Source organism: Papio anubis, chromosome 16 (genome assembly GCF_008728515.1).
Source record: "Papio anubis isolate 15944 chromosome 16, Panubis1.0, whole genome shotgun sequence".
NCBI lineage: Eukaryota > Metazoa > Chordata > Mammalia > Primates > Cercopithecidae > Papio > Papio anubis.
This window is the reverse complement of record NC_044991.1, coordinates 27,069,332-27,093,347: the sequence shown is the minus strand read 5'-3', so window position 1 is coordinate 27,093,347 and position 24,016 is coordinate 27,069,332. Positions and strand designations below refer to the sequence as shown.

The 24,016-nt window shown below is 48.5% G+C and overlaps 1 protein-coding gene and 1 pseudogene across 1 annotated transcript; one reads left to right on the top strand and one right to left on the bottom strand.

Annotated features, from left to right (window-relative positions):
• Positions 1 to 15,577: 15,577 nt before the first annotated feature.
• On the bottom strand, positions 15,578 to 17,955 carry LOC116270682 (annotated as a pseudogene).
• Positions 17,460 to 23,126, top strand: LOC101015137 (glutathione S-transferase theta-4). Its single transcript, XM_003919085.4, has 5 exons — positions 17,460 to 17,666; positions 17,951 to 18,038; positions 20,165 to 20,315; positions 21,255 to 21,431; positions 22,790 to 23,126. Exons 1-5 carry the CDS (start codon positions 17,543 to 17,545, stop codon positions 22,985 to 22,987), a joined length of 738 nt encoding a protein of 245 aa, XP_003919134.2. The 5' UTR covers positions 17,460 to 17,542; the 3' UTR covers positions 22,988 to 23,126.
• Positions 23,127 to 24,016: the final 890 nt, after the last annotated feature.

Here is a 24,016-nt window from a genome sequence, read left to right as displayed (position 1 = left end):
CAGGAGAATGGCGTGAACCCGGGAGGCGGAACTTGCAGTGAGCGGATATCCGGCCACTGCACTCCAGCCTGGGTGACAGAGCGAGACTCCGTCTCAAAAAAAAAAAAGAAAAAAATGTCAAAGCATGATAAAGTACAGGCGATAAAGACTATGATTAATCCAAGACCCATCACTCCAATCTTTGCCTCTGTTCTGGCGTTCCCCTATGTGTCTTCCCATCACCCTCCTTCTGGGTGACTCCTTTGTGGCGTGTTTTGTTTGTTTTGTTTGTTTGTTTTGAGATAGATTCTTGCTCTGTTGCCCAGGCTGGAGTGTAGTGGTGTGATCTTGACTCACTGCAACCTCTGCCTCCCAGGTTCAAGCAATTCTCGTGCCTCAGCCTCCCGAGTAGTTGGGATTACAGGCATGCACCACCATGCCCTGCTAATTTTTATATTTTTAGTAGAGACGGAGTTTTGCCATGTTGGCCGGGCTGGTCTCAGACTCCTGGCTCAAGTGATCTGCGCACTTCAGCTTCCTAAAGTGTTGGGACTACAGGCGTGAGCCACCGTGCCCGGCTACCCCACTCATTTTGAATGGAAGTAGATTACCAGTTCTGAAATGCGTTTTGAGCAGTAGCAACATTGACACAAATTTATAATATTTTCAATAAGATACTTCCTTCAATATGTAAAATACAACAGATATCATTTGCAATCATATATACATACACACATATATATGCGCGCGTGTGTGTGTGTGTGTGTGTGTATGTATATATCACCATGGAATAAGTTTGAGCTGAAATATGCATTACTTAAAAAAGAAAAAGCTTATAGACAGGATCTTGCTCTGTCATCCAGGCTGAAATACAGTGGCACGATTGTGGCTCACTGCAGCCTCGACCTCCTGGGCTCAAGTGATCCTCCCACCTCAGGCTTCCAAGTAGGTGGGACTACAGGCATGAGCTACCTCACCTGGCCTGCATGACCTTTACGAATAATGTCATAGAAAGTTTTTTGAAAGCCATTAAAGTTGACCTAAACAAGTGGGGATCTGTGCTGTATGCCATGCTATTATTGGGGAGGAAAAAATTCTCCTCTACATTCTTAGGGTCTCTGGAGATCTGGGCCTAAGAATTAAACTGAAATAAGATAGATTAACAGAAGAAAATCATTCATGGGTACTTTCACAAGAGAATGAAGGCCTAAAGAAGTGACTAAAGTAGAAAAATTTTCCATCTTTTAGATAGAAAAACAATGGTTCTTTCTTTCTCTTTCTTTTCTTTTCTTTCTTTTTTTTTTTTTCTTTTTTTTTGACAAGGCCGGGTGCGGTGGCTCATGCCTGCAATGCCAGCACTTTAGGAGACCGAGGCAGGCAGATCACAAGGTCAGGAGATCGAGACCATCCTGGCTAACACAGTGAAATCCCATCTCTACTAAAAATAAAAAAAAAAAAATTAGCTGGGCGTGGTGGTGGGCGCTTGTAGTCCCAGCTACTCGGAGGCTGAGGCAGAAGAATGGCGTGAACCCGGGAGGCAGAGCTTGCAGTGAGCTGAGATTGCGCCACTGCCTTCCAGCCTGGGCAACAGAGCGATACTCTGTCTCAAAAAAAAAGACAAGACAAAGGGGTTTGGATTATAGGCAGTAAATTGTGGAGAAGGGACTAGGACATATATGGGTGGCAAAATTAAAAGATAAGGATTATTTTGGTTGTGTGTTTATACAGATCCATTGGAACCTTGATTCACAGTCACTTGTGATGACAATGTTCTTCTCTTCCTAGTAAAGGGAGGGTGCCTTTCTTGTGGGCAATTGTGCGGCCTATTCTTAGGTAGAAAATGGCAGCCCAGAGAGGCTTTCCTGCATGTGCTATTTCTCAAGTGCCTTCAACTCAAAATAACTGATACTCCAAAGCAGCATATTTGGGGTGACATGCCCTGAATTCCTTCATTTCCCCTGCTGCAGACTTTCCTAGAAGTTTCACATATTAAAAGCTGAGTTGGTGGCCATGGAGATAAGAGCCAGATTAATAACCAGGGATCTCCAAAGGGGGAGAAGAGCATAGATTAGAATAGGAATGAATAAGCTGAAAGGAACAGATCTAAGCACATTTCCCCATCACCTGTTAAACCAGTATCCCATTGCTGGGACTAGGTCGGTGAAACAGAATGAATGCACCTCTTTTATTTGATGGAGAGTGTTTAGCTTGTTCTTTAACAGGTGCAGCTTAGGCGCTATTTGTCCCAATGGATTTACAAAGAATAGCCGTATCCACCAATGATCATGCAAACTCCTCCTTTTGAGGCTGTTAGTGTGTCGAGGGTGCAACAATTTTGGAATACATCAGAAGCTAAGCTATTAACTTCTTTTGTTGTTGTTGCTGTTGCTGTTGTTTTGAGACAGAATCTCGCTTTGTTGAGTGCAGGCTGGAGTGCAGTAGTGAGATCATGGCTCACTGCATCCCCGGCCTCCTGGGCTCAAGTGATCCTCCCATCTCAGCCCCCAGAGTAGCTGGAACTACTACTACGCCCTGCTAATTTTAACATTTTTTGTAGAGACAGTCTCACTATGTTGCCCAAGCTGGCCTCAAACTTCTGGGCTCAAATGATCCTCCCTCCTCAGCCTTCCAAAGTGCTGGGATTAGAGGCCTGAGCCACCATGCCTATATTGCTTTGACATCTCGAGGCCTTACTGATCCAAGAGAGACTGCCCCTCCCTGAGTCAGCTAATTCCTACAGAGAATAAGTGATTTACTTCTTATGTGCCTTTGATGTGCCAACCAACCAATTCATATCTTCAACGTAACTTTACCAGCCACCTTTCAACAGGTTCCTGCAACCTGCAACTATTTCCCTGCCCCAAATCACTCCAGGGACAGGTACCAGGTAACAAGGGACCACTCCTATAGCCCAGAGCCCATCAAAATTATTCAAACTAGCCAGTCCTAAGTCTGCTTATCCTGTCTGGCCTTCTTACAAAAAACACAGTAAAGCCTTTTGTCCACCTTTTGCCCTCACTCATTCTGCCTCCTGACTTACCCTGGTGCTTCCCCATGGCCCTGCATGGTGTGGCATGTCCCCCCATCGTCTTGGGAACTGTGAGTAACAAACTGTCTTTTAAATGGCTATCACCTCTGATCTGTGGCCTCACCATACCTGAATAAAGCCAAAATCCCAGGTACATTTTAAAACAAGTCTACAAGTCAAGGAATGCCAAGGATTTCCAGCAACACCAGAGCTAAGAGATAGGCATGGAACAGATTCTTTTTTAGAACTTTCAGAAAGAGAATGGCCTTCTTGATACCTTAATTTTGGACTTCTGGTCTCCAGAACCATGAGAATAAATTCCTGTTGTTTAAAGTCACGCAGTTTGTGGTACTTTGTTACAGTAGCCCTAGGAACCTAATACATTGTGTTTCTTGAATTTGAAGGTTCATGTCCTTCATTAATTTTCACCATTCTCAGACTCCGTATCTTCAGTATTGCCTCTCCCTGTCATTTCTCCTCTCTCCTACTGGAACTTGAGTTAGGCATATGTTAGATTTCACTCTATGTTCCCATCTCTTCTCTTTCATACTTTTTACTTTTTCTCTCTGTGTGCTACATTCTGGGTAACTTCTTCAGATCTTCATGAATTCTCTCTTTAGCTCTTTTTACATTTAATGATTGTTTTTGATTTCTAGAAGTCACATCTGTTCTTTTTCACATCTACCATGTCTTTTTTGATTCATTGCTCAAGTTTTAAACTCTGTCTTTTGTTTCTTTAAATATTTTCACTGGGTGCAGTGGCTCATGCCTGTAATCCCAGCACTTTGGGAGGCCAAGGCAGGCAGATAGCCTAAGTTTAGGAAGTTGAGACCAGCTTGGAAACATGGCAAAACCCCATCTCAGCAAAAAATACAAACATTAGCCAGGCATGGTCCAGCTACCTGGGGGGCTGAGGCCAGATCTGGGGCTTGTCAGGGGGTGCGGTCCGAGGCTACAGTGAGCCATGCTTGTGCCACTGTACTCCAGTCTGGGTGACAAAGCAAGACACTGTCTCAAAAAATTTTTTTCAGTATACTTACTATGTATTCTACATTTTATAATTCTAATATCTGACACCTTTTGGTGCTCTATTTCTGCCTCTGGTCTTACCATTGCTCTTTACTCACACTGTTTGTTTCTTCTGTGGTTTATGACTTGGTTATGTAACCTTGAGACAGCCCAAACTGGTCCTACTTTGTTGATAACACAGTGACCTTGTAGGTATAACAGGGCCAAAAGCTGCAAGTCCTATAGTCCAAGCATGCACAATAGAAAAAGCTTTGACCGGCGGGGCGCGGTGGCTCAAGCCTGTAATCCCAGCACATTGGGAGGCCGAGACAGGCGGATCACGAGGTCAGGAAATCAAGACCATCCTTGCTAACCCTGTGAAACCCCGTCTCTACTAAAAAAAACAAAAAAAGTAGCCGGGCGAGGTGGCGGGCGCCTGTAGTCCCAGCTGCTCGGGAGGCTGAGGCAGGAGAATGGCGTGAACCCGGAGGCGGAGCTTGTAGTGAGCGAGATCCGGCCACTGCACTCCAGCCTGGGCGACAGAGCGAGACTCCGTCTCAAAAAAAAAAAAAAAAAAAAAAGAAAAAGAGAAAGCTTTGACCTTTAACAACACCCAGAACCAGTGATCCTCCCCTCAGAACCAAGAAGACAGAATGTGACCAGAACCACCTCGAAATTTCTGTCAGTGGTCAAATTTAGAGCCCTCGAATCAAACCCTGCTCAGCCCACATTCCTAAATCCTTTCCCTGGCCCTCTGAGCCCGTAAATTTGCTGCAGACCCCAAATCGAGGAGACAGATTTGAATCCACTGTGGTCTCTTTGCTGACTAGTTTTGCAAGAAAGCCTTGCTCTTGTCAGAACCCAGTGTCACAGGTTATTGGCTTTTGTGTACCTCGGGCAGACAGCCTATTTGCTTCGTAACAGTTCTAAGGTTGTATATAAGCATTTGGAATTTACAGGTCAGAGTCCTGTGAGGCCTGGTTAAGGGGGTGGGGTGGTGCCCCTCTAAAACAGATTTATGTTGGCTTCTGAAAAGTGCCTTGAAAGTGCTACCAATCTGAGGCCACAGAAAATTAACGTGTCAGCTTGGGGTTTACGGAATCATTCAAGTAGTATAGCACTGCACCCCAAACCCATGAGTTCAGCCTGTGGTGACAGGTTCTCAGGGGGTGATTTCGTGTTTGCTTCCACCAAGAAGCCCAGGTCAAGATGGGCTTGTCTTTGGTCTCTGCCGAGATCTGACAAGATCCTTGTCTTTGGTCTCTGCCAATGTGCATGTTCCTGAGCCCCAGGCTCTGGGTGGAGTCTCAGTTCCATATCCCCACGGGATAGCACAGACCCTGGGATTCTAGGTCAAGAAAGACAGGTTCCCCCAGGCAGTAGCAGCTTCAGTTTCTCTCCCCACCTAGGTCGTACTGCTTTTCAGCCCCTTCTTAATTATCATCTCTCTAGGCTTCTCTTCTTTTTTTTAATTTTTCTTTCTTTCTTTTTTTTTTTTTTTTTTTTTTGAGACGGAGTCTCTGTGTCACCCAGGCTGGAGCGCAATAGCGTGATCTTGGCTCACAGCAAATTCTGCCTCCCGGGTTCAACTGATTCTCCCGCCTCAGCCTCCTGAGTAGCTGGGATTTAAAGGGATGTTAGTTCAATCACATCCAGCATGTTGAGGTAATTTATAGCAGTAGGACATTTTAGGTTACCCATCCCTCTCATTACTGCTGCGTGCATTTTATTTTATTTTATTTTATTTTTAGTTTATTCAATTTTATTATTATTGTTTTTTGAGACGGAGTCTTGCTTTATCACCCAGGCTGGGTGGTGTGATCTCAGCGGTGTGATCTCAGCTCACTGCAACTTCTGCCTCCCAGGTTCAAGCAATTCTCCTGACTCAGCCTCCCGAGTAGCTGGGACTACAGGCACCCATCACTGCACCCAGTTAATGTTTGTATTGTTAGTAGAGGTGGGGTTTCACCATGTTGGCCAGGCTGATCTCAAACTCCTGACCTTATGATCCGCCCGCCTCAGCCTCCCAAAGTGCTGTGCTGGGATTACAGGCGTGAGCCACTGCACCTGGCCACATATATTTTATTTTATTTTTTTATTTTTTGAGACAGGTCTGTTGCCCAGGCTGGGATTGCGGTGGCACAATTAGAGCTCACTGCAACCTCCATCTTCTGGCTCAAGCCATCCTCCCATCTGAAACAGATGTGCCACCAGGCCCAGCTAATGTATATATATACACATATATTTCTTTTTTTGGTAGCGACGAGGTTACCCCATGTTGCCCAAGCTGGTCTTGAACTCCTGGGCTCAAATGATCCACTTGCCTTGGCCTCCCAAGTGTTAGCATTACTGGCATGAGCCACCACGCCTGGTTACTGTGTATTTTTTAAAGACTGCCTTAGAGGGTCATGCTAGATTTTCTCTGATTTTCCACCACCAGCTCTAAGATTCTATGATTTGTGGTCAAAATGACTTTTCAATGCTCCCGTTTCCCAGTGCCTGTTTTCCAGTCAGCACTCTGGACTGCTTCCGACACATCTCTTATTGGTGCAAGATGGACATACTTCCCTGGGCACAAGTTAGAATTTTCAGAGAGGACCCTGGAAAGGGCAATGCATGCATCACCAATCAGGATCTGTGGGTTGATCATTAAGCTGCCTTCTTCATTGGCACTTCCCCCAGCCCAGAGGACTGTTGGGTATCCAGGAAGTCTCAGTATTTATTTGCTGTAAAGAGTGACCCTATGGGAAATTTCAGATACCTGTAGTCAGACAAATTAGAGTAAAAAGAGTCATATTCACCTACCCATGTACATGGCAAATGCACACATACATGTTTTTACACACACACACTCATAGGCAGAGAGATGCTCAGTATATACATACACATATACTCTTACATACACACGCACGTGTACATATGCACTCTCACAATGTACAAATACGTATGCACGGATACATGCAAACACACACAAATACATAAATCTATACTTTCATTCACATGCACACACACACATACACACACAAACACACAATTGTCTTCAGACCTCAAGGCTTTATTTCTCCATATTGTTCTTTGCAGCCAGGCATCTGCCCAGAACTGGGGGTTGGGCTCCTCTTCCTCAGAGAACAGGACACTCTCTTTAGCCTGGGTGCTGCCAGCAGTGTCCCTGCTCTATAATCCCCCAGACTTCTGTCCCCTGCCACTCCTGGGCCTTCCACCCGTCCAGGTTTCTCCTGTTCCCAGGTGATGCAGGGGCCAATCTCTTTGCTCTGATCTATCTAGACCTGTGCTCTGTTGTGTCTCAGAAGACAGGATTTCAGGGACTTCAACTTCCATTTTTTCTGCTTCTCTGTATTTCCTAATTTTGGTACGATGATAATCTATTATTATTATTATTATTATTGAGACAGGGTCTGGCTCTGTCACCCAGGCTGGAGTGCAGTGGCACAATCTCGGCTCACTGCAACCTTTGCCTCCTGGGCTCCAGTGATCCTCCCACTTCAGCCTCCTGAGCAGTTGGGGCTAACAGACACGTACCAATGCCCAGCTAATTTTTTTCAAATTTTTGGTAAAGACGAGGTTTTATCATGTTGCCCAGGCTGGTCTCAGACTCCTGGGCTCAAGCAATCTGCCCGCCTTGACCTCCCAAAGTGTTGGGATCACAGGTATGAGCCACCATGCCCGGCCCAATTTTTACAGATATTTTAAAAATTATGTCTTACAGCAGACCTATAAGTGTCAGAACTCTCATTTCATTTGACAGCAAGGATACCAGGACTCAAAGTAGTTAATGGCATACTTGAGCTAATGAATGACAGAGTCATTCATTATGCCAGCCAAAGTCAGGATTTAAATTCAGGGTCTTGGCTGGGCGTGGTGGCTCATGCCTGTAATCCCGATAAGGGAGGAGACCACCCCTCATATTGTCTTATGCCCAATTTCTGCCTCCAAAGAAAGCAGTAAAAACTAAAAGGCAGAAATGAAATCCACAGGCAGACAGCCCAGCGCCACACCCTGGGTCTGGTCAAAGATCGACCCCTGACCTAACCAGTTATGTTATCTATAGACTCCAGACGTTGTATGGAAAAGCACTGTGAAAATCCCTGTCCTGTTGTGTTCTGTTCTGTTCTGATTACCGGTACACGCAGCCCCCAGTCGTGTACCCCCTGCTTGCTCAATCAATCACGACCCTCTCACACAGACCCCCCGAGGGGTTTTGTCTGTGGCTTGTCCTGCTACACCAATACTTTGGGAGGCCAAGATGGGTGGATAACTTGAGGTCAGGAGATCGAGACAAGCCTGGCTAACATGGCAAAACGCCGTCTCTACTGAAAATACAAAAATTGGAGAAGGGTTTCGGGATCATAGCAGACAGGAGGCAGAACTAGACTGCAGTTCTGGACGAAGCAGCATGCGGAGGCTTGCACTGTAAATTTTAGCTCCAGATCGACTGAAAGAACAAACCAGCAATCCTGAGAGGATCCACAGACCCTCTGAAGGAAACAGACCTGCCCCTGCGGGGCCTGGGAGACACTCCAAATACTGCGAGTGCCCCAACTATGGAAGTGGGAAAGGGAGACCCTCCTCTTCTGAACACACGCACCCACTGGAGAAGCTGAAGGTCTGTTCGTGGGAGAAGTTTCTGACTTTTCCTGGAGCTGAGTCAAGTTAGAAAACTGAGCTGAGCAAAATACAGGGGTCAGAGGAGGCAGCAGAGAGGCCCTGGGAGCTCACTGGGTCCCCAAGCAGCCCATTCCTGCCTGGCACCACAGGGATCCATCAGGAGGGTGGCCAGAAAGCAAGGGGTAAAACTCCACAGCTCCACAGGGAGAAGGAACTCGCTAGCTGAACTTTGTGACAATTTGAATGGGGTGAGAGGCCTCCTGGCCAGAACCCAGGGGAGGACGTGAATCTGGCTTGCAGACTTCACAGGCGGGGGAAGAACTAAAGCCCTTTTCTTTCACAGCTGGGAGGTGGAAAGCCTCAGGCAAGCTTTCAAGTTCGTCTAGTCGTGCCCTCCACCTGGAAACAGTCTGGGGGCTGTTTGTGGGGCTTGGTGGGAGTGAGACCAGCCCTTCATTTTACATGGGAGCTGAAGGAGGTCTGGGACGGCTGGCTTTCCCCCACTTCCTTGACAACCTGCATGACTCAGCAGAGGCAGCTGTGATTCTCCTAGTATAGTGCTGTCAGTGGAGTATTGAAGTCCTACAAAGGACGAATATACAGAATCTCCAACAAACTCAAACAAAAATCAGTGAGAAAAAATTCCATCAAAAAGCGGGCTAGGGACATGAATAGACAATTCTCAAAAGAAGATACACAAATGGCCAACAAACATATGAAAAAAATGCTCAGCATCACTAATGATCAGGGAAATGCAAGTCAAAACCACAATGCGATACCACCTTACCACCTGCAAGAATGGCCATAATTAAAAAGTTTTTAAAAAGTAGATGTTGGCATGAATGCGGTGATCAGGCAACACTTCTACACTGCTGGTGTGAATGTAAACTAGTACAGCTGCTATGGAAAACAGTGTGGAGATTCCTTAAAGAACTAAAAGTAGAACTACCATTTGATCCAGCAATCCCACTACCAGCGGATTAGTCCTTTGTGGGACTTCAATACTCCACTGACAGCACTATACTAGGAGAATTACGGCTGCCTCTGCTGAGTCATGCAGGTTGTCATCTACCCAGAGGAAAATAAGTCATTGTTTGAAAAAAATACTTGCACACGCATGTTTATAGCAGCATAGTTCACAATTGCAAAATCGTGGAACCAACCCAAATCGATCAACAAGTGGATAAAGAAAACGGTGGTATGTATGTGTGTGTATATGTGTGTGTGTGTGTGTGTGTGTGTGTGTGTGTAATACTACTCAGTCATGAAAAGGAATGAATTAACAGCATTTGCAGTGACCAGGATGACACTGGAGACTACTATTTTAAGTGAAGTAACTGAGGAATGGGAAACCAAACATCATATGTTTTCACTGATATGTGGGAGCTAAGCTATGAGGACGCAAAGGCAGAAGAATGGACTTTGGGGACTTGAGGGGAAGAGTGGGAGCGGGGTGAGGGATAAAAGACTACAAATATGGTGCAGTGTATACTGCTCGGGTAACAGATGCACCAAAATCTCACAAACTGCTACAAAAGAACTTACTCATGTAACCAAATACCACCTGTACCCCAATAACTTATGGAAAAATAAAATAAAATAATAAATAAATAAAATAAAAATACAAAAATTAGCCTGTCATTGTGGTGCGCACCTGTATTCCCAGCTCCTTGAGAGGTTGAGCCAGGAGAATCACTTGAACCTGGGAGGCAGAGGTTGCAGTGAGCAGAGATTGCGCCACTGCACTCCAGGCTGGGTGACAGAGGGAGATTTTGTCTCAAAAATAAAGAAATAAATAATAAGACTGGGCATGGTGGCTCATGCCTGTAATCCCAGTGTTTTGGAAGGCCGAGGCTGGTGGATCACCTGATGTCAGGAGTTCAAGACCAGCCTGATCACCTGAGGTCAGGAATTTGAGGACAGCCTGACCAACATGGTGAAACCCCGTCTATACTAACTACAAAAATTAGCTGGGCACGGTGGCACATGCCTGTAGTCCCAGCTACTCAGGAGGCTGAAGCAGGAGAATCACTTGAACCACCCCAGAGGTGGAGGTTGCAGTGAGATCGTGCCATTGCACTCCAGCCTGGGTGACAAAGCAAGACTCTGTCTAAAAAATAAACAAATAAATTTAAGATCTTTCCACTGTGCTCCCCCCACCACGCTACACACACCCACACACACACACGCACACATACACACGGAGTTCAAGCCCCTGTAAATCTGGTTGTCCATGGATAAAAGTCTTGAGTGATCCCCAGGACAGGGATAGAATTGTGTTTTCCAAACCGCGAATCTTCTAATTTTAGCATCTTTTACAATCTGCACAGGCTGATAATTTCCCAAATCATAAAACCTTGGTTTCTTTTTGCTTAACAGCTTTTTCCTCACTTTGTCACTTTCCTCTTGCTTTTTACCATAAACAGCAAGAAGAAACCAGGCTTCACCTTCAACACTTTGCTTGGAAGTCTCCTTAGCTAAATATCCAACTTCGTTGCTTCAAGTTCAGCCACCACATAACTGTCTAACACAATTCAGCTAAGCTTTCTACCTCCCTATGGGCTCCCTTTATAGGAAATGATCCTCCTTCCTCCTCTTTCCAGAAACACATTTCTCATTTCTTCAGTCCTCAGCAGCAGCATTTCCTTTTTTTTTTTTTTTTTGAGGCAGAGTCTCGCTTTGTCGCCCAGGTAGAGCATAGTGGCGCAATCTTGCCTCACTGCAACCTCCGTCTCCCAGGTTCTAGCAATTCTCCTGCCTCCGCCTCCTGAGTAGCTGGGATTACAGGCACCCATCACTACACCCAGCTAATTTGTGTAGTTTTGGTAGAGATGGGGTTTCGCCATATTGGCCAGGCTGGTCTTGAACTCCTGACCTCAAGTGATCTACCTGCCTCGGTCTCCCAAAGTGCTGGGATTACAGGTGTGAGCCACCAGGCCTGGGTGGAGACCAGAAATTTAAAATGGATTTCTCTGGACCAAAACCCAGGTGCCAATAGGGTTGCACATCCTCCAGAGGCTCTGAGCGGGGAAATGGTTTCCTCGATTTTTCCAGCTTTTGGAGCTGCCTGTCTTGGGTCGTATAGTCCCTTCTTCCATCTTCAAAGCCCACAGTGTAGCGTCTTCAAATCTCTCTATGCTTCCATCTTCTTCGGCCTTCTGTGTCAAATCTCCCTCTGTCTCCTCTTATACAGACACTTGTGATTGCATTTAGGGCTCACTCAGATAATGCAGGACAACGCCTCCATCTCAACATTCTTCATCCATTCGGCAAAGTCCCTTTTGTCACAGAACGTAATATTCACAAGTTCCAGAGATCAGGACTTGGATATCCTTAGGGGTCATTATTCAGCCTACCACGGGAAGGAAAGAGAAGGTGTCCCTGTGCTATGGTTTGAGTGGGTCCCCCACAAAGCATGTGTTGGAAATGTAATCCCCAATGCAACAGTGTTGGGAGGTGGGGCCTGATGAGAGATGTTTATCTCATGAGGCCTCCACCCTTATGAATGGATTGATGTGGATTCCAAAAGGACTTTGAGGCTGTGAGTTCAACCTCTTGCTCTCTCTTACCCTCTCTTTTTCCTTTCACCATGGGATGATACAGCAAGAAAGCTCTGACCAGATGCTGGCCCCTCGATCTTGGACTTTCCAGCCTTCAAAACCATGAGCCAACAAATGCCCACTCCTTATAAATTATCACTGGGCGTGGTGGCTCATGCCTGTAATTCCAGCACTTTGTGAGGCCGATGCAGGCAGATCACCTGAGGTCAGGAGTTCCAGACCAACCTGGCCAATATGGTAAAACCCCATCTCTACTAAAAATACAAAAATTGGCCCGGCACGGTGGCTCACGCCTGTAATCCCAGCACTTTGGGAGGCCTAGGCAGGCAGATCATGAGGTCAGGTGATCCAGACCATCCTGGCCAACACAGTGAAACCCTGTCTCTACTAAAAATACAAAAAACTAGCCGAGTGCAGTGGCGGGTGCCTGTAATCCCAGCTACTCTGGAGACTGAGGCAGGAGAATCGATTGAAACTGGGAGGGGTCCCGGTGCCAGGGACCTTACCCGTTTCCAGGCGTTGCCCTGACCTAGAAACGACTGGGCCCCGCCGTCCTGGAAAGGCGCACGGTCATCTTAGGTCTGAGGTTCGTTCAGAGTTTTGTGTCTCGGCGCTGCAAGGCGGCGGAATGGAGGGAGCGAATGGGATCCTCTAAAAGGGACCTTAGAGTTTCACCCAGTTGGATGTGACACTTGCAGGTGTCCCAGACTGGTGGGAACCTTGACTGGAAGGCTGGGGTTAAGGAATAACTTTCTACCGTCCAGACTGTCCCCTGCAGAGCAGCTGCTGCCAGACAGCAGGAGCTCCCGCTTCGTGCACAGGATGGAGCTGGGAGCCTGCAGCAGCCACAGGGGGCAGGAATGACTGCGCGGGAACCTCCTTTCTTCTCCCTGAATCCCAGCCCTGGCATCTCACCACGGGGCACAGTGATGGTCCAGGGCTGGGCCCGGGACTCTAGCAGAATCTTTCAGAGTATCCCATCCCTCTGGCCAGTGGCCCAAGTGACTGAACCAGAACCCTTCCTTGGGGGTTTTGAAATTGGAACTGGAGAGAGGAGCTCCCTATGGGGAGGTAAATGGGAGCTGGGGCCACCTATAGTGACATTTCCTGAGTTCATGGAGTAGGCGAGTCTCAGAGAGAAAAGCTGACTCAGAGAAAGGGAGTGGTAGCCAGGCGTGGTGGCCCACACCTGCAATCCCAGCTACTCAGCTCGGGAGGCTGAGACCCAATGATCACTTTAGGTCAGGAGTTTGAGATCACCGTGGACGACATAGGGAGACCCTGGTTTTCTCTCTCTCTCTCTTTTTTTTTTTTTTTTTTTTTAAGACAGAGTCTGGCTCGGTTGCCTGGGCTGGAGCGCAGTGCCATTATCTTGGCTCACTGCAACCTCTGCCTCCTGGGCTCAAGTGATCCTGCCACCTCAGTCTCTTGAGTAGCTGGGAATACAGGCATGCGCCACCATGCCTGGCTAATTTTTGTGTTTTTTGTAGAGACGGGGTTTCGCCATGTTGCCCAGGCTGGTCTTGACGTCCTGGGCTCATGTGATCAGCCCACCTTGGCCTCCCAAAGGGCTGGGATTGTAGGCATGAGCCGCCATGGCGGGCCCAAGGTTTTGTTTTTGTTTTTGTTTTTTTTTATTAGTGGGGTATGGTGGTGTGCACCTGTAGTCCCAGGTACTCCAGAGGCTGTAGGGGAATGACTGCTGGAGCACAGGACTTGGAGATTGCAGTAAGCCATGATCATGCCACTGCACTCCAGGCTGGGTGACACAGCAAGATCCCAGGTCAAGAAAGAGATAGAGGCTGGGCGCGGTGGCTCATGCCTGTGGTCCCAGCACTTTGGGAGGCCGAGGCGGGCAGATCACGAGGTCAGGAGATTGAGACCATCCTACGTAACACAGTGAAACCCCGTCTCTACTAAAAATACAAAAAATTGGCCGGACATGGTGGCGGGTGCCTATAGTCCCGGCCTTTGGGGCAATGGAGCAGCTCTCCCTGGAAGATTGGTGCTGACGGAGGTGAAGCTCTCCTACCCACCTGCCCTCTGGGGAGACTCTGGGCATGGGGCTGAGCCCCAACCCCAGCTGTCCTGTCTTCCCTGCCCACTGCTGTTGGCTGTGACCTCTGCCAAGACTGGCCCAGGCTGGCAGTGTGGCGGACCCATGTGGAGGCCGCCCTGGGTACTGAGCTCTTCCTGGAGGCCCACGAGCTCATTCTCTAGCCTCAGAACCACAGTGAGGCTCGGCGGGACCCCCAGCTGGCCCAGAAGCAGGTGCAGTTGTTGCAGGAGCAGCTCTGCTGATTGGGTGCAGCCCACTCCACTGCACCTTGCTGTCTGCAATAAACACACTGCATACTCTTCGCTTGTCTCCTGGCTTACTTTGTCACTGGAAGTGGGGTCAGTCCAGTTTCTGAGCCTATACATATTAGATCACACAGCATAGAGTGAGTGGCACTCAGTCCCCCATGTGGGGCTCTAGTTACTTTCCTGGGCCACCAGGTGCACAGTCTGGCCACTGCAGCCCCAACCCAGGCCAGAAAGTTTCCGGGCTCCTCTGCATGGCACACACTGGAGGATTAATTAGTACAGGAAGGGTATAACCACCATTTTTGGGGTATGGGCCCGATAACTTACTTAGCTGACATTACTGTGGGGTGATAGGATGTGGTGTATTAGGTAGCACGGAGAATTTTGGATTCTCACAGGTAGGTTCAATTCCTGTAACTCGAGAAATAAGAGGGTTTAAATCTCTGTAATTTATTCTATCAAAGTAACTCTTTTTTTTTTTTTTGAGATGGAGTCTCGCTGTGTCACCCAGGCTGGAGTGCAGTGGCGCGATCTCGGCTCACTGCAAGCTCCGCCTCCCGGGTTCACGCCATTCTCCTGCCTCGGCCTCCGAGTAGCGGGGACTACAGGTGCCCGCCACCACGCCCGGCTAGTTTTTTGTGTTTTTAGTAGAGACGGGATTTCACCATGTTAGCCAGGATGGTCTCGATCTCCTGACCTCGTGATCCACCTGCCTCGGCCTCCCAAAGTGCTGGGATGACAGGGGTGAGCCACCGCGCCCGGCCTTCAAAGTAACTCTTTTGTGGGACATATTTTTTATGTTTGGGGTGGGATGCTGGAGGTTAGGACTGGCATGGAGAAATGTCATATGAAAGTACTAGTGTGAGTGGTAGAAAACTTTTTCATAGGAGATGTATGAGCTGATCATAATGGGATCGGGAGTATGATGTTCCAATTCATTAAAAAAGGCTTGTTAAAATGAGAGTTCGAGTGACGAAATTTGTGGTATAGAGTTCTGGCATATATATGTTATGCAGTGCTCCTAGGAAGACAATAGTGGTTAGGGTGTTTATTATTTATTGTTTATTTATTTTTTGCCCTAGGGCGAACGTGGCTTTTATTTCCTCTCTTAGGGAAGGAGGGGAGGGGAGCTTTCCCAGGCACATCAACCTAAGGAAGGGGTGGTTGGGCCCCCAGCAGCGAGGGGCTGGAAGAGCTGATCATTTGGAAGAAAGGGTTTGTTCTTGTCCATTTCCTGGCCTTCAGCTGCAGGGTGTGCTGGCAGGGGTCACTCCCCTTGGGGCAGCAGCTCCTGCATCAGCGGAGGCAAGGAGCTACCTGCTGGTGTTCACAAAGAGGAGGGGGCAGGTGCCCTGAGTGAGGGAGAGAGGGCTGGGGTGGCCAACCCCACGCCAACGCCTGCCCAGTATGATCACTTTCATAAGGTCTGGCTGGTGGTACTCCTCTGGGAAGGGCCTAAGGGGTCTCTTGGCAGTGCTCCATGCAATGGCTGGTGCTTTAAATGTCCATCTCAAACTGTGCTTCTTCACCGCCCACCCTGCTTATCTTCTGGACTATTGCGCAGGTGGCCCTGGTTGGCTTCCGTGGAGGGGCATCATCACTGGCAGAGCTGATGACCCCGGGAACGGCGGGCCGATCCCTCGGGGGTGTTTTGGTCACGGGTCAGTTTCGACACTCCATCAGGAATTTCCGGTGGTAGATGACCCTGGTACCTCCTGGAGTGGTGCTGAAGAGCATGCCGCTGGGGGCCGGTCATGCTGTATTCCCCGGGCGGGCCGGAGCTGCATGCCTTTGCCGAGCACCACCTGGAAAGTGGCCGGGATGGCCCGGCTTGGGGTCTGGCTGCAGCTGCTGTCCGCAGACATGGTCTCCTGTGCACTGCACCCGGAAACCTCTCGCGGCCCTCGGGGCATTTATTATAATGATATTTATATACTGTGCTGTAGGCAAATGGGCCTGCAGCATATTTGACATTGAAGCTCGAGACTAATTCTGATTCCCCCTCTGTTAGGTCGAAAGAGGCTCAGTTGGTTTCTGCTAGTATGGAAATAAATCATATTACAGCCAGAGCTCATGATGGTAGCAGCAGCCAGAGAAATTCTTGTGTTCCAATGAGTATATACAAATTAAATGAACCACTTATTAATAGGACTGCTAGGAGGATAATAGCTAGAGTGACTTCATATGAGATTGCTTGGGCCACTGTGCGTAGTGCACCTATTAATGCATATTTCCAATTAGATGCTCATCCGGATCACAGGATAGAGTACACAGCTAGGCTTGATGTGGCTAATATAAACAGGAGACCTATGTTAACATTAACGAGAGAGTGGGGTATGGGCAGAGGGATTCATGTGAGGAGGGCAATACATAGGGCTAGAGTTGGAACAATAATGTATGGGGGTGTATTTTTATACATTATTGTACATTATACAACAATATGTTAAAAGTTTTATTGCATCTGTGACTTTTATTGCCGCGTGCGCCCTGACTTCCTGGTGGTGGTGTCCCCACTACTCCGAAGCTCCTGGGCTCCTGTGTCTCTTTCTCCCAATTCCTTTTCAGTCTAGTTCAGGCTCCATTCACCTGTGGATACTCCCAGTCTCTACTTCTAGAATCTTCCAGGGATCATTCTCGTTGCCTCTTCCTCATTCTGGACCCTGCAAAGCCCCTTTCGTCAGGTTCTGCAATGCAAGTCCAGCCATGGGAATTCCCAGACATAATCCCTTCTCAGACAGGGTGTCTGTGAGGTGGTGCCACGGGGCACAGGCACACGTGGAAGAGGGAGAGTAGGGTCACAGCTGCCACACCTTTGCCACAGGTCTCTCCCCAGTGTACTCCTGGGCCTCCTTAGAATCCTTGCTGCCGTAAGAATTGCAGGCTTCCTGGCCTTATGACAACACAAAGGGAAACAAGAAGTTTCCCTGGGAAACACAGGGTCCTGGGCCCATATTGGAGAGGGCACAGGGCCAGGGACTCTGGCCAGACATAGGCCCAGGTCTGTGGCTGGCCAGCTGCGGCTGTGGGGCCCTGCATGTGTCTCAACATGGCCCTGGAGCTCTACATGGACCTGCTGTCAGCACCCTGCCGTGCCGTCTACATCTTCTCGAAGAAGCATGACATCCGGTTCAACTTTCAGTTTGTGGATCTGCTGAAAGGTTAGCTCCCAGTGCTACCCAGCAGGCCTGGTCCTGGGGGAGGTAGGGCACACACATTGGGGCTTGTTTTTTTCTTTTTCTTTTTCTTTTTTTTTTTTTTTGAGACAGAGTCTGGCTCTGTCACCCAGGCTGTAGTGCAGTGGCAGGATCTCGGCTCACCGCAAGCTCCACCTCCCAGGTTCATGCCATTCTCCTGCCTCAGCAGGAGGCATTTGTGTCTCTGGGAGTCTCAGTTCTCTCTCCCCTGGAGTCCCACAGCCTCAGACCTTCCCTGCCCCTCCCAGGTCACCACCACAGCAAAGAATACATTGACATCAACCCCCTCAGGAAGCTGCCCAGCCTCAAAGATGGGAAATTTATCTTAAGTGAAAGGTAAGTCTTCCCCAGGGCCCTTGCACCATCTGTCTCTGCTCCTCCTGGGACACTCAGTGCGAGCATTTGTCTATTTCACCATGGAAAACCTCACACATACACTAAAGGAGAGTGAATACTAACTAATGAGGGGCATGAGGAACCCCACAAACCCATTGTCCAGCTCCGACTGTTGCCAACTTGGGGTCCATTTTACATCATTTCTGTTCCCCTGCTTTCCAGATACCCCATCATTCCAGTCATAAATGTTTAGGGACCAGCTCACACCTGCAATCCCAGCACTTTGGGAGACTGAAGCGGGTGGATGGCCGGAGCTCAGGAGTTCAAGACCAGCCTAGCCTGGACAACATGCCGAAACCCCCATCTCTACAACAAATATAAAAATTCGCCAGCATGGTGGCCCACACCTGTAGTCCCAGCTGCTCAGGAGGCTGAGGTGAAAAGACTGCTTGAGCCTGGGAGGCAGAGGTTGCAGTGAGCCAAGATTGAGCCATTGTACTTCAGCCTGGGCAACAGGGCGAGACCCCATCTCAAAAATAAAAATAAGTAAGTAAATAAATCAATCAAATGTTTAGGAACATACCTCTCAGAGATAAGAGTTCTTTATTAGAAAAAAAAAAAAAAAAGCAACAGGCTGGGCAAGGTGGCTCATGTCTATAATCCCAGCACTTTGAGAGGCTGACACGGGAGGATTGCTTGAGGCCAGGAGTTCACGACTGCAGTGAACTCTGATTGCACCACTGCACTTCAGCCTGGGCTAGGATAGAGGGTAGGAACACTACATTACCATTAAGATACCTCATAAAATTAACAATAAGTCCTGGATTTCATCTAATGTCTGGTTCCTGTTCAAAACTCCCTGATTATCTCCTAAATATTTTCTTGGCAGTTTGTTTGGATCAGGATCCAAACAAGTTCTGAATCTTGCAGCCAGTTGCTGTCTCTCCTGCCACTCTCTAATTGGTAGCTCTCTCCATGCCCTAATCTTTTTACCTTGGCAAGGTTGCTGTTGATGATAATAAAGGAGCACTTGTCCTGTGGAGGTTCCCACACCAGCCATCAATCAGCAAGGCCTAGGACACCCCTCCGAAGCATGTCTCCCCTCCGTCCCCTTCCCTCTGTCCCCATGACCTCCACCATTCCCGGACACCACAACCTTCCTGATAGTTGCTGGCCCCGCTGTTGTCCATTCTGCCCCCTCGGGCTCACCCTCCATCCAGCACCAGAGAGATGGATCCTTTCATGCCCTGGCTTATATAACACCTAATCTGACGGATTAAGTCCATAACCTCCCTGCATCTCCTGGGGCTACCCTCTGTGGCCTCCACAGTGTCTCTTGCTGCCTCACCACTCCCCAACCACCCCCACCCTCCTTCCAGTTGCACCCACCTACTCTCCATTCTTCAGATTCACCTTGCTGCCCTTACCCTGGTATTTCAGCATGTGTATTTCTTTGTTGGTTTTTTGAGACAGAGTCTTGCTTTGTGGCCCAGGCTGGAGTGCAGTGGCACAATCTTGGCTCACTACAACCTCTGCCTCTCAGGTTCAAGCAACTTCTGTGCCTCAGCCTCCCAAGTAGCTGGGATTACAGGTGTGTGTCACCACACCCAGCTAATTTTTGTATTTCATTTTAGTAGAGACAGGGTTTCACCATGTTGGCCATGGTCTCCAACTCCTGGCCTCAAGGGATCTGCCCACCTTGGCCTCCCAAAGTGCCGGGATTACATGTGTGAGCCATCGTGCCCGGACTGTTTCTGTTTTGCAAAAAGGACTTGCTCCTTCACCCAAGCTGGAGTGCAGTGGTGTGATCTTGGCTCACTGCAGCCTCAGATTCTTGGACTCAAGCGATCCACCCGCCTCAGCATCCTGATTTGACACGTGTTGTTCCCCTTGCTGGCCTACTCTTTGTTACACCACCAGCCCCCAACTCCTACTCACCCTGCAGGGCTCCTTCCCTGCCCTTACTGACTGTCAGACAGACAGCTCTGGTGAAGGCCTTTCCCGGGGCCATTTGGGCTTCTCCTTGCTCTGGAAGCCCCAGCAGTTGGGCCCAGTCCACACCAGGGTAGTTGACGCAGTGCACTCAGGAAGGCAAGGGCAGTGCCCCTGACCGGCCCTTTCTGCAGTGTGGCCATCCTCTACTACCTGTGCCGCAAGTACAGCGCTCCATTACACTGGTACCCGCCAGACCTGCACACACGTGCCCGTGTGGAGGAGTTCATGGCTTGGCAACACACAGCCTTTCAGCTGCCCATGAAGAAGATAGTCTGGCTCAAGGTGAGCAGAATCACTTCCGGGGCCTGGGGACAAGGGCACAAGGGAGTCAGGGAGGCTGGTGGCCAGTGCTGGCCCTGTTGATTGCCGGTGAACTCTAGTGAGTAAGTCTCCCTCCCTCTCTGGGCCTCATTTACTCAGCTCCTTCTCCTGCCTGCCTTACGGAGCTGTGAGGAGTGTGAACTGAAACAATGGGCATGAAAGAGTCTTATTAGGGTGAGGGGAAGGGCATACAGGAGCGGCTGATATGACTCACCCAGGACAGCATTCGAGGCATTTCATTCCGAACTAGAGAATCTCAGCGTCAAAAGGCCCACAGAAGACCGGGCGCGGTGGCTCACAACTGTAATCCCAGTACTTTGGGAGGCTGAGGCAGGCGGATCACTGGAGGTCAGGAGTTCAAGACCTACCTGGCCAACATTGTGAAACACTGTCTCTACTAAAAATACAAAATTATTCACTGTGTGTGGTGATGGGCACCTGTAATCCCAGCTACTCAGGAGGCTGAGGCAGGAGAATAGTTTGAACCCAGGAGGTGAAGTTGGCAGTGAGCCAAGATTGTGCCATTGCACTCCAGCCTGGGCAACAGAGTGAGATTCCATCTCTAAAAAAAAAAGAAAGAGAGAAAGAAAAAAGAGAAAAGGCCTATAGAAAATTGGAAGATGACAAATAACCAGTACATGTGTTCCTACTTCGAATTCTATGCCTGTGATAGGCATCACTAAACAATCACAGGATTTACACCTGCTGAGCTCCCCAAATCCTTGTGAACACATGGTTCCCAGCAACTTCCACCAATCAGAACTGCTACAAGAGGTGAAACTACTTTATGTCCTGGGAAGTGTCCAATATCTATCCAGCAGACAAGAGTACAGAGACCAGGCAGGGCAGGTGGCCCTGGAGTGCAGCCTCCTCTTCCCTCCTCTTCCCAACCCTGGCCAGTTGCTGATCCCAAAGATAACAGGAGAGGAAGTTTCAGCTGAGAAGATGGAGCATGCAGTGGAAGAGGTGAAGAACAGCCTGCGGCTCTTCGAGGAGTATTTTCTGCAGGATAAGATGTTCCTCACCGGGGATCAAATCTCACTGGCTGACTTGGTGGCCGTGGTGGAGATGATGCAGGTGTGGGTTGGGGTGGAGGAGGGTTAGACCTTGGGCAGAGGTGGGACTCCTCTGTGACCAGTGGGGCCATCACTTGAGGATAGGCTGGAGAGGCGGGAAAGGCAGGTAGAGCTGCCATGGGGGCTGTGGGAGCCAGGTCTGGGGGCCTGGACTCAATCTGGGGGCAACAGGAAGCACAGAATGTTATCAATCAGGGAGGATCACAGTTCTCCACATTTGACAAAGATTCTTCGGTGTGGGAGGAGCTGGAGGGTGAGCCTGGGACAGAGGAGAACACTGCATTTCCTGGTCAATCCACCAGCATCCCAGATACCGCCTCCTCTTGCTGGACTCGCCAGGAAATGTTCACTGGCCCCTGGGGTTCCTTCTGGCCCTGCCTCATTCCCAGAGCTCCAGACAGACAGCTATGGAGGACAGCTCTCCTGGCTGGGTCTGAGGGGCATCCACTGTGCATTTGGAGGCACACCTGAGTGTGGGGCATTTATGTGGCCTCTCCATGCAGGGGAGGGGTGACCAGTTCTGCCTCTCAAGACACTGGCCAGGGTCTAAACTGGCCATCCTGCACACCAGCTAGGGCACTGCACACTGACCAAAGAGACTAATTTTCATATCAGCCAGAGCTATGCCCAGGAGGAGGCACCTGGGATCCTGGTGGCTTGGCCAGGAAATGCAGTGTTCCTTTCCTCATCCCAGAGATCTCTGGCTCATATGAAAATTAGTCTCTTTGGTCTGTTTGCAGTGCAGACCAGCACCAGGAAAAATCATTCTGGCCTGCCCCGAGGGCTCAGACATATGCTTCGCCCCCACCCCTTACATGTCACCCACCACCCACCCCTTCTTGGGCTTCCCAAAGACCTTGGGTGCAAAGCCAAAGTCCAGGGTAGACTGTCTTAGTGAACCAGCCAAACTGCAGGGTAGACTGCTTGCCAGGTCTCCCATTCTAGCTCCTGAGCCTGATCACAGTCGGAGGTTAAACATGGGGAAAAAAACCTGAGTTCTCTCCCTCATCCACACATACACCCCTGGGATAAGGGGTTTCCTTGGAAGAAGGCAGAATTCATGTGAGGTCGCAGGCTGGAGAAGTGGGAGCTGCCTGGGCCGGGAGCCCTCTCAGCATGGTCCAGAAGGCTTAGAGCAAGAAGAGCAGTGACTAAGGACCCTGAGGGATTCTGCATCCTCCATCCCCAACTACATCTAGTACATAGTCTGTAACCCAAAGCTCAGGCCTTGGGGGTCAGCAGCCTAATTCTTTGCAGAGGCGGATGTTGCTGGGGGAGTGGGGGGCTGAGGCTGTGGGAGAGGACCGAGGTGGGGCTGGTCCCCAGGCTGACCACATCTTCCTCTTTGTCTATCCACAGCCCATGGCAGCCAACTATAATGTCTTCCTCAACAGCTCCAAGCTAGCTGAGTGGCGCATGCGGGTGGAGCTGAATATCGGCGCTGGCCTCTTTAAGGAGGCCCACGATCGACTAATGCAGTTGGCCAACTGGGATGTTTCAACATTGGATCCGATGGTCAAGGAGAATATTTCTGAGTTGCTGAATAAGAGCAAGTGACCCTAGGCCCAGCCCATCCTGCAGGGCCTGGCTGGCTTAGCAATCTGAGCCACCTTCCTCAAAGGAAATGCTAAAAAAAACACAAACACAAACAAAAAAACTGTTCTTTGCCTAATAAAGAACTGGAACAACCATCACAGCTGCTGAGCAACAGACAGTGGGCGCATGCATAGGGTCTGATGTGGGAGTGGTTGGTGGTTCCAGATCCTTCCAGTGTCCAAAAAGAATTTTAAAAGTAAAGGGTTAATATGGTTACATTGTCAGTAATAATAGTTGGTGACTTCAATACCTCACTTTCAGTAATAGATAGAAAAACTACAGGAGATCATCAAGGAAATAGAGGACTTGAAAAGCCGTATAAACCAATCACACACACTAGACATGAACAAAACATTCTACCTGACAAGAGCAGAATAAGCATTCTTCTAAAAAGCACATGGAATATTCTCCAGTATAGAACATATATTTGGTCCTAAGTCTCAAATTTAAGAAGATTGAAATCATACAAAGTATGTTCTCTGGACACAATGGAATAAAGTTAGAAATCAAGATCAGAGGGAAAAGTGGAAAATTAACAAGCACATAGAAATTAAACAACACACTCTTAACCAATGGGTCAAAGAAGAAATCCACAAGGGAAGTTAAAAAGTATCTTGAATGAATAAAAATGAAAACACAACATGCCCAAATTTATAGGATCCAGCAGAAGCAGTGCTAAGAGGAAAATTTATAGCTGTAAACACATAAGTTAAAGAAGAACAATCTTGAATCAATAACCTAACTTTATACCTTAAGGAACTAGAAAAATAAGAGCAAACTAAACCCAACACCAGTAGAAAACAGGAAACAATAAAGATTAGAATGGAGATAAATGAAACAGAAAATAGAAAAACAATAGAGAAAATCAATAAAACCAAAAATTGGATCTTTGCAAAGATCAACAAAATTGGCAAACCTTTACTTAGAATAGCCAAGTGAAAAAAATAAGGCTCAAATTATTCACTAAGAAAGTAAGTGCAGGCTGAGTGC